The sequence below is a fragment of the Pristiophorus japonicus genome, chromosome 17 (genome assembly GCF_044704955.1).
Source record: "Pristiophorus japonicus isolate sPriJap1 chromosome 17, sPriJap1.hap1, whole genome shotgun sequence".
Classification (NCBI taxonomy): domain Eukaryota; kingdom Metazoa; phylum Chordata; class Chondrichthyes; family Pristiophoridae; genus Pristiophorus; species Pristiophorus japonicus.
The window spans coordinates 72,440,607-72,451,800 of NC_091993.1; the positions used below are offsets into that span (position 1 = coordinate 72,440,607).

The 11,194-nt window shown below is 46.3% G+C and overlaps 1 protein-coding gene across 1 annotated transcript in view; it reads left to right on the forward strand.

The window, feature by feature from the left end:
- LOC139227996 (ras association domain-containing protein 8-like) overlaps positions 1–10,613 on the forward strand; it is a 51,913-nt gene extending 41,300 nt beyond the window's left edge. The window contains exons 5-7 of the mRNA XM_070859147.1: positions 5,253–5,519; positions 6,007–6,076; positions 10,485–10,613. Coding sequence (XP_070715248.1) covers positions 5,253–5,519; positions 6,007–6,076; positions 10,485–10,613 — 466 coding nt within the window. The remainder of the gene's footprint in view (positions 1–5,252; positions 5,520–6,006; positions 6,077–10,484) is intronic.
- The last annotated feature ends 581 nt before the right edge of the window (positions 10,614–11,194 follow it).

The window sequence follows — 11,194 nt, forward strand, 5'->3', positions numbered from 1 at the left end:
AGTTGCACTTTTTCAAGGAGGCCTTGAGGGTGACCTTGAAGCAGTTCCACTTGGGGCCCGCTTGCGTGTCGGAGCTCCGAGTACAGCGCTTGTTTTGGGAGTCTCGTATCAGGCATGCGAATGATGTGGCCCGCCCATCGGAGCTGATCGAGTGTGCTCAGTGCTTTTATGTTGGGGATGTTGGCCTGGGCGAGAACACTGACGCCAGTGCGCCTATCCTGCAACAACACACCAACCTAGAAAACTAGCAAAACCTGACCGACAGTTTCAAAATGCCGGCACCACCCGCCCCACCCCCCTCCCAAAATAAAACTGACAACTCCGAAAATAGACCTATGACATGTGGAAATAAATCATTACACTGAGAGTGCAGTGGGACACAGATTGCCATAACGTTAGCTGTAAAGTATACACATTTATGCATTTAGACCATGGGGCTGTGTTAAGAAATGTTGAAGAAGGCACGCACACGGAAAACAAAAGAGTTATTTTCTGGAGGGTCTGTGGGCGTGATCTGCCCAGAAATTTCTGATTGTTGACACTTCATTTGTAACTTATTTTGGGTTTAGTGGACCCTTTATCTAGCCGCACAGCCTATTCAGTTTCTCACCCGTGCGCGGTTACTTTTATTGAAAAGCCGGTGAGCGGCCTGCGCAGGACCTCCAGAGCGTAGCGGGGCCACGCAGCTTAACGGGAACATTGTACATTTGGTCTTTTCCAGCATTTTGGGGTCTATTCTAATTTTTCCCTTCAAGCCAATAAAGAGAATTATCCTACAAATATTTGAAATATGAAAATGTACTTAATTGGCTGTAAAGCGCTTTGAGACATCCGGTGGTCATGAAAGGTGCTATTAAAATGCAAACCTTTCTTTCTTAAATATGAAAATATACAGACTTCAATCCAACATTACAGATTCTAGATCTGGGAATTTAGTCCTTCCATTTTACAGCCAAAGTTAATGTTTTGAATCCAGTTTCCCCTTCTCCTTGTTTGCCAGTAATCAGTACAGATTTAAACTTCCGGGAGGGGCTAGCCCGGCCTTTAAACTAGCCTTGGGGATCAGCCTTTCATTTTCGAGACCACCTGATTCTCACTCCCATTAAAATCACTGGAAGTGAAAGTAGGTCGGTCTCCCTAATGGCCAGCCAATCCCAGTTTGACGCTGGGCACGCCAGTTTAAAATTGACCCCTTTGTCTTCCTCAAAGTCATTTCATGATCCAATGCAGCTCGGTTTGTGTACGTGTGCATTGCCTCAGCACATCAACACCCCTGTGCTTGGCAGGGACAGATTGCTGAGTAGGTGGAGAGGGAGAGAACCAGTTGGGAAATTTCAGCTGGATTCTGACTGTTTTTGTGAGGTAAACGCTCATCTGAATTACTGTCTTATTTTTCTCGCACCCCATGAATGCAGATAATTATTGATTTTAGTCGCACCACAATTAATTAAACATTGTTAACACTACAATTACCATTTTCATTCATTACAATTAGCTTTTTAATCATATGCCAACTATCAGATCAGTCACGCTGAAAGGAAATGCTCTACCTCACAAAAGCTTCTGGCGAATTCCAAGTCCAGTCAAACCTTCCCACCTGACTGTCTCCTCGCCACCTAATAATGAATAATCTAACCCATTAAGCACAGGAGCGGTTTTTAGACCCTTGCACAGAGCCGTTGAGAGTATGAGAAATGTGAATCTACGCTGATTTTTATGGGGTGTTAAACCCTGACTGTCCATGTAAAACGCAGATGGGTTGGGATGTAGGAGGGAGGAAATGGGGCTAAAAATCGAAGTTGGTGGGTTAATGCACTACCTGGTGCGGGGCTAAGCCAGTTATCGGGTGATTTGATAGAGGTGTTTATAATTATGAAGGGATGAGACAAGGTAGATAGAAAACTGTTACCAATGTTTGAGGGTCTAGAACAAGAGGACACAGATAGAAGATTAAATGTAAGAGATTTAGGGTAGAAAGCAGGATAAACTTTTTACACAGAGGATTGTGAGGCATTGGGATGTTAGTAATTGAAGCCGAGACCCTGTCAGCATTTGAAAATAGGTTAGGTTGGTGTTTGAAGGAAAGGGAAATAGAGAGATATGGGAACTGGGCAGACACATGGGATTAGGACTACATGTATGGAGAAGTCTGTATCCATGTGCAATCAGACGAAGGAGGCCCAGGTCCAGGCTGAGGTTCATGGTCTCGGATAGTGCTGCAGTTTCACTGAGGAAAATCAGCATAAACGGGCAAGGTTGTGGGTTCAAGTTTCACTCCAGAGACTTGGGCACAAAAATCTAGGCTGACATTCCAGGGCAGTGCTGAGGGAGCGCTGCACTGTCGGTGGTGTCATCTGTCAGATGAGACGTTAAACCGAGGCCCCGCCTGCCCTCTCAGGTGGATGTAAAAGATCCCACGGCACTATTCGAAGAAGAGCAGGGGAGTTATCCCCGGTGTCCTGGCCAATATATATCCTTCAATCAACATCACTAAAGAAAAATGATTATCTGATCAGTATCACATTGCTCTTTGTGGGAGCTTGCTGTGCGCAAGTTAGCTGCCGTGTTTCCTACATTACAACAATGACTACACACCAAAAGTACTTCATTGGCTGTAAAGTGCTTTGGGACGTGAAAGGTGCTATATAAATGCAAGTCTGTCTTTTTCTTTCCAACAAGGGCCTAAAAATGTGGTCAGTAACCTCACAGCCCCCTTAGCCTTAACTGTGACTTTCACAGACTGGGTGCGGATTAAAGGAACACAGGTGAGTAACGTTCCACCTGCCAGATCGACGAGAGACCATTGCCCTGTGAAAGAAGGGCGCGGAAGCTCAGTGTATAAAGGCTCTGCATAGTTTGGCACTGAGCCATACAGACTAGGATGATCCCAAGTTCAATCTGTGCTGAATTGCAACTGACCTCAGCAGCCCTGGACCAAGAAGCAGGAACAAAAATATCAGCCTAGGTTTCCACATCTGCCCATAGTCTAGTTGATATTGTAGAACACCGAATTGCATAGGTGAGGATACAACTGAGCTTGGTTATCATGCACTCAATGGTAAAATTGCCTACTAATCCCCATTCATGCTCACACATAAGTAATGCCCCTTGGGCTGTGAAACTAATGCCAATTCTAGCTGCTAGTGCATCCCTGATTTTCATCACTCCACCATTGGCGGCAGTGCCTTCTGCTGCCTAGGTCCTAAGTTCTGGAATTCCCTCCCTAAACCTCTCCATGTCTAGCTCTGTCTCCTCCTTTAAGACACTGCTTAGACCCTACCTATTTGACCAAGCTTTTGGTCAGCTATCCTAATACCTCCTTATGTGACTATGTGTCATTTTGTTTGATAACGATCCTGTGAAGCGCCTTGGGATGTTTTACTATCTTAAAGGTGCTATAAAAATGCAAGGTGTTGTTGTTGTTGGGCTGTGAAACTATTGTGAGAAGAGAATATACATTGATCTCCAGTCCCAGAGAATGGAGAGAGTTTGTGAGGTTGTCCGATTTCCGTATTCAAAATTTGTTGACTTACTGCACGTTATTTATGTTGCTGAAGATTAATGAAACACATATTTTCTGCAATGATGGCACTGATTTCCTTTCAGCAGCTGACACTGCCATTTTGAAGTTAGAATGGGGCCAATATTTGCAGGGATCCCCCCCACCCCCCCACCCCCCCACCCACACACACACACAAAATTAAAATTGAAAATTACAGCTTGAAGAGTGATGAGGGAAGGGATGCTGGAAGTAAATAAGGAGAAGCGGGAGGTCATGATGGAAGGGACGCTCAAGTTAATAAAGTAGATGAATCACCTTCCTAAACCAGCAGCGTCCTCCATACCCACTGTTATACCAGCTGTAGCAAGTGATCCAGCAGGCTGTGGTCAGAACCTTCACACACTGAGGAAAGGACTGGGGTTATGATTGTCCTAGAGTTCTGCAGCGAGCGAGAGAGGGATGATGGGCCTCTTGAACTGAAATGTATTTGTTTCATGGGTTCTTTGCTTAAGAATTCATAACAACACATTGCTATTAAGAACTAGTTGGTTTATTAGCAAAAGGTTTAACAATCACACTACACATTACCAGTTTATCCACCAGGCTCACAACCACCTGCCTCATCGTGGATCCCTCAAACCCAAATGGCTGGGGTTTTATTGAGTCTTGTGAGCATCACATGACCGGCTAAGCCTCTCCCAACTCAACAGCTCTACAACTATTTTAGTTGTATCAGTAATCAAGTGCCCCCTGATTAAAGGGGGGGGGCACACTCCAAAAACTTTTCCAGTGCCCCCTTGTTTTTTTTTGAGGGCACTAAAACACAAATTATACAAGTGCCCCCTGGCTAAAAGGGAGGGGGGGGGGGGTGGGCACTAAACCCGACAACTTAAACAAATTAAACTTTAGACATTAAGATCAAATTAAAATTTGGATGCCGGGGGTGATGATGCACTCCAGTCCCTCCGGCGCCCACCTCTTCAACAGCTCTACAAACGTGTGAGCGTACTCACAGGTGCATACATTACATGAACATAGAAAGGAAAACATACATCTGAATGCAGTGCAACCTCTAACAGTCACCCGTGGCTTTATAGGTATAAAAGGCCATTAGCTGAAATTAGACACAGGTCGAAGGGGCTCTTCCCTGAATTAAAGGGAAGGGCCCAAGCTGCACACACTGCATAATAGGAAGCCATGTACCTGGAGCTCTGGGGAGTGGGAGTGCCGCGTGATCAGCCCGACACACAAGCAGAGTGCCGGGCTGAGCGATCGCTGCACCGACCCCACGACCAAAGCGGCACCGGAGCGGGAAGCGAAACGGGAAATTGTTTTCAGCAGCAGCCGACCACCTCACCTTTAAATTTCACCCCGGTATTGTCTGGCCGCCGGGTACGCGTCCCTTGCAGCTGTCGCTGATATCGTCTGGCGCAGCTTCAGGGGGCAAAACCCAATTTAGGATCCGGGGCGCTAATGGGGTGATGCGCACGCCGATGACGTCACAATCTCCGGGCGCAGGAGATCGGGGCGCAACGCTGTAATGCCGCAGCAAATCCCCCGCTGAATTTAGCGTGTGTCGTTAGCGACACCACGCCCGGTCGCAATGTCATTTGCGACCCGTTAGCGCCCCCCGAGACACTAACAGAAGGCGCAAATGACCCCAATTTCTCCCCCGAAATTAGTTTTTTCTGTATCTATCTGTACCACACTGTAGCCAGTTTAAGTGATTCCAAACGATTGACGGCTCCAGCACTGTTGCTGTCAACTGGCCTCAAGCCATTTGGCTGCTGCTGAAATGGTTCAAGGTTTCAAGACAGTTATCAACACATCAGGGATTAAGGAAGGGATCAGAGCTGTGCTCGCTCCTGGTATATTCACACTCTTCCTTTGATTCATTGGCACCCTGCTTCAAAATCGATGGTCGTGTGAAGTTCTGCACATCAGTCTGCAGACAGGAGCTCGTTGGGAGCCTCAGCTATCAATCCTTGCAGCTCGTGATTGGTGTCTGCTACCTCAGGTAATCTGTCACCTTCAGCAGCAGGAGTTCGCTCTGGAGCAATTACTTCCTGATGTTTATAAACATTTGCCTTATTGCCTTACACCTGTGAATGAAACCCCATGGCTCAGTGATAGCACTCTCGCCTCCCAGATAGAAGGTCATGGGTTTCAAACCCCACTCCAGAGATTTGAGCACGTAGCAGTCCTGAGGTAACATGACTATAATAGTAATTTATTATATAAGGTAATACATATTTTTTACTCAAACTGTATAAACTTTTTGGGCTGGATTTTCGGTCTTCTGCCATCCCTGTTAGCGCCCCAGAGGGGCAGCAATGGCAGCGGTAGGCACTTCTGGTCGGGCAGACGACCAGCTTCCAGCACCCCACCGGGACATTCGGTGCCGGTTTCGAGGGGGCGCGGAGCATTACCGCCCAGAAGAGGCGAGCCGGTGTGCAACGCCCCTGGCTGCAACACCGGCTCAATCTTTGGCTGCCCCCCCGTAGCACTCCGCAGCGCGCCCTGGTGGAACTGTCGGTGGAAGCTGCCGTTCCGATCTGTAGCGGCCGCAGTGAGGTAAGTAATGCCTACCTCAGGTAAATGTGATTGTTTTTTGGGGGGTTTTATTGCGATTTATGTTGTGGTGGCGAGAGTTATGTATTGGGAATGTTTTTGGTGCTTTTTTTAAAGGGTTTTTTTTCCCCCAGGCCTCTCTTGGGGAGCTCTGAGACCGGCTGTTTAGCTCGGGATTTTCAGTTGCTCAGCCGGCCTAGCGCCCTAAAAGAGGTGTGGAACACCTCCCTTAGCGCTCCACTCCACACTCCGGGCCCAGCTGATGAATTTTGCAGCAGCAGACACAATCCATTTGCCAGTGCAAAATTTACCGCTCCGCCCGGATTCATCATCATCATAGGCAGTCCCTCGAAACGAGGATGACTTGCTTCCACTCCAAAACAGGATGAGTTCACAGTTGTTTCAATGAAGGACCTAATATTTTAGGTACCGAACTACATCCTGAAGGGTGGAAGATGCCTGTGCATGGCCGTTGCACACCAGCCACCACATGGGCTTGACAGAGCTAGGTCTTGGTCCAGTGACAAGGGTTATCCAAGACAACTGGAGACCTGCTCTGCTGCATGGACCTAGTGCGCGCACATATCGCAGTGTGAGCTTGCCCGTGCTGCTCCTGGGCCCGAACTCACGCCTCTTCTGGGCCCCGATCACGTCCCTCTACAATCTCTTGCTGCTCCTTCGCCCCCCACCTCGCTGCTCCTGCTGTATCTGCCCATGGTCCAATCACCAACCTGAATTTTGATGACATCACTCTTCGCTGCCGTCACCCTCCTGCACCAGCTCGCGCTACTCCCTGAAGTGGCATGCCTCCACGCCACTCCTTTTATGGCTCCACCCGGATAATCGTTGCAACAGAGGCGTGACCGAATTTCTGCCCCTTTATCTTTGCATATGTTGTGAATAATAATGGCCATGATTTAGCGTCAACACTCTTTTTCATGCTCTTGTTTATTACTATCATTTTGTGGTCATGCTCTTAACCTTTGAAATTCTCCCTCTCCTCTTTCTGGGCCGTACCTCACTTTCTCACGGTGATGTGTGCCAGTGGATGCCACTGTCTTCAGGGGAATGCGCACGTGCCCATTTTGCTCTTTCAGAGAAAGTGCTTGCATTTACATGGCACCTTATCGTGACCTCAGGACACCCCAAAGTGCTTCACATCCAAAGAGTTACTTTTGGACTGTGATCACTGTTGTTGAATACGCAAGCATGGCAAGGATCTGACACGGGGTGGGCATGGGAAACCTCCACCCCGTGCATATCGGAGGATTAGGGCAGAGATTGCCGACGTGGCCACGTTGGCATCTAATGAAGCCCGGACACCGGACCAATGCCGCAAATGTTGGGACAGCCTACTGGCAGCTGCGAGAGTAAGTTGAAATTTATAATGATCTAAATAGTAACAAGAATCTGCAATGTTATTTGGTTACATTTAAACATAACTAAATTATGAATACATTTATGCAACCCAGCATAAAGTTAAATGTTGTAATGTGAAATATGCAACGTAATGCTAATTTGTAATAGAAGATCTTAATCTGTCAGTCTTAAATGTCTTCAATGTCTTAAATCGCCTGATCCATTTGGTTATGCCGTGCAATGTTATCATATCATTTACAGAAGATCTCGATCAATAATCAGGAGCAGCGCAGTACAGGCGGGGGCTCTGTCATGTTGCACACTCAGAGTGCCTACGAGGGGCTCGCGGTGGCCTTGGTGGGGCCAGAAAGCCGTTCGGTCACATCCCGTGGTGTGGCCGAACCCTCCCTTGAGACATGTGAGTAATGAGAAATGTGCATTGTGCAATGTGTGAATCATTAGTAGATACTGAAAATATCGTAGTTACGCATGTAATGTTATGCAATTAAAATGTAATTTGATGTTATGCAATGTTATGCAATTACAATGTAATGTTATGCAATTATAATATAATCTGATGTACTATAGATGTTCGAATGAGGTCATGTTAGGTCATGTTAAAGCTTGTGATCACCTGTGCATATGGGGTAAATGAAAGCATTGCAATGTTTTGACTTCGAGAAAAATTGTAATGCAATGATTTGAATAGTTAATCGTTGTTTATCAAATTAAAGGTCAAGTGGTCGTCGAGTCAGTGGAGTCCACTACCACTGAACCGTCTCCAGCATCACAGGAGGCAGGAGAAGAGGAGGAGCCACTGCAGACTCCTGCTGCTGTGCTTCAGCAGGAGGAGGAGGAGGAGGAGGAGACGGAGACGGAAGAAGAAAATATTTTTTTTGTGGGGGGTGATCAACCTGCGGCCATCTCGGTTGAGATAGAAGAAGCACCGGGACCAAGCGGTGTGCAGGTGGCGATGCCAAGGCGTGTCACATTGCAAACGCTGACCCCACGGAGGTCTGGTCAGTGTGGCGAGCAATCGCCTGCCTTGGAGGGCCAGACAGAGTTTGATTTCCGTGTGCAGGGAGACGGTCGCGATTGGTCACGACCTTATCCCACTGATTCGAGGGATTCTCTGCGAACTTGAGCCAGTTTCCAGCATCCTGGAGCGAGTTCTGCCAGAACTTCTCCAACTGGTCTTCTGAGTAGTCACTGACTGCAAGGGAGATCTTGGAGGCTATTCGGCAGCAAACAGCAGCAACCAATGCCCTACGGCATGCGTTGCTGGCTGGACACGGCGCTGCACCCCAAGGTGTCGTGTCTGCTCGCAGCGAAACTCCAGCACGCAAGCGAGTACGGAGGGCACAGTTCCTCTGGACGTAGAGCCTCAGGCTTCCGCTTCCTCTCCATCACCTCCACCACGGCAGGAAGTCTTGACATCCCACTCTGCACGACGTCTTGGTGTCGGTCTGCGTAGACCAAAACAGGCGGGTGGGGTGTGAACACGGGGTGGGACAGGATCTGGAGGGAAACGTCGCCGCAGGTAGGGAGGGGGGAGTCCTTTTCTATTTAGTTCACTTGTTTTAAAATGTTCGCTTGCTGTTATCAATTTATTATACTATTATTATTGTTATTGTTACTAAATTGGCCAATTGTATTCAATAGTTAAATTTTCACTTGTTCACTTTTTATCATTACTTAACTGTTCACTTTCCATTCTTTCTGAAATGGTCACTTTTTAGCGTTACTGAAATGGTAACTTGTTAGCATGACTGAAATGGTCACTTGTTGTCATTACTTAAATGGCCACTTGTTCTTTAAAATATTCAATTTATTCTTCTTCTAATGTTTTGGGGATTTTGAGGGAAGGGTGGGTTGGTGTGGGGGGTGGCGGGTTGGAGGGAGGGTGTTGTTCATTAGTTCTTTAAAAAAAAATATTTTTGTTAATAAAAAAAACTTTCTACAACTTTTGTACCTTCTCTATTATTTACATAAGTTTTACGATATACAGTTCTTCATGCAGATTTGTTTGTTTATTCTGTTTCAGCACGGAATATCATTAAATAACTTCAGTGTGTAAAAACTGTTTATTAAATAATTCCAATATATCATGAGATTTATTTAGCATAGATAATGTGATAATATCTTCCCTGTCCCAAATTTCTGAGTACAATTTACATCAATTTTATTCTCTAAATAACTTAGAACAATTCTCCACCCTTCCTCAGAGGCTAAAAATGGCGTCCGTAGTGCCCATTTCCCTCTCTAAGGCCTTGAAAAAGCAACTATTTTTGAGCACTCTTTTGGGCCTTGCATCAGCCCAGCGAAGTGCATGCTAAGTGCTGAAACTTGGGATGGGCCTTGTGTGGGCGATCATTTGGGCGATCATCTCAGCGATCAAAGTGGAAACTTGGGGGCCTATTTTTCCGGCGATATTTTGGGCCTAATTTCCACTTTTTGCTCAAAATGGGCGATAGAGGTCCATTTTGGGTGATAGATGGGCCATAAATGGGCGATGTGAAGCGGAAAGTCTAGCCCTAGGACTTTTCCATTCCACTGTAAGTACCCTTTTAACAGAGATACCCTGATTAAAGCAGATAACATGCCTCTTCTCTCTCCCCCTGTCCTGATGGCAGTGAATTATTGTAGGGCACACTTCTATGGGCATCAATAGGTTTCTGGTACCTCACCCAAATGGTCATTCTGCATGATTGAGTCTAAATAGTGAGGTACCAAAATTCCTGGGGTTCCACTCCTCTGACGCATGTGCCAGATTTACACTTTGAGTCACAAAGCTGCAGTCAAAAAAAGAAATGGACAGATTTCTAATTCATTGGAGGTTAGTGTGGTATTTAGGCTTGAGGCTGAGGCAGTCGTGCGACACAGTCACTTCTGGAGGGTGAGATGAATAGACTGACTGGCCATTTTATTCCCATTTCCATCCAAATTCTTGTTAGTAGTCAAGGAAGATGCTAGAATTTTTCTCTTTTGGTCCTTTGATGGCCCTACTCTTGCACTAATGTAATTCATCCACATTTCTTCTCTCCTTCCACAGGGTCTCTGCTCCATCCAGACTTCCTTCAGTGTGAAGTGCTTCCTGCCAAAACTGAGGATCTCCAGAACTCAATGGTCTCCAGTTTTAACCGAGAAGGGATCTACGTATAACTCCTTCATCTTCCACTGATCTTGACCCATTTAAGTACAACAGATCGTTCCAACACATGGATGGCCTGTGCTAGCGGGCTTGGCACTGACGGTGTTCGTGAGTATTAGGCAAGAAGAATACATCGCTGAAGCATTGGAAGTTTTGGAAAGAGACTTGTTTTTGTCTGAATGTGACACTTGCTTCAAGGCTTCTGCCACAAGAAGGCAACTTGCATCCAGTTATATCTTGGATTTGGATCTAGCGCTTAGACTGGGAATTGCATCTCTGACATTAACAGCATGTACACTGTCTTAGTACAGTTTAGTCACACCCATATATGGATATGGATACGGAAAAGATCCTGAGAATGAAACTGAACATAGCATGCATAGTAAAGCACTTTGCACCAGTGACAGTACATAGATCATGCACTGAACCTAACAGTATGTACGCTGTGCTGAGACAGGCCATTGAGTACCCGCATATAGATTTGGGACTGCAAGTAACATTGTATTAGTACAGCCTATTAAGTCATTCTGCAACGCATATAGGCCTGGAACTGCCTATACTTTGTTAGATTATTGGGTACTTTAATGTAAATTTGGAACCAAAACCAGCAA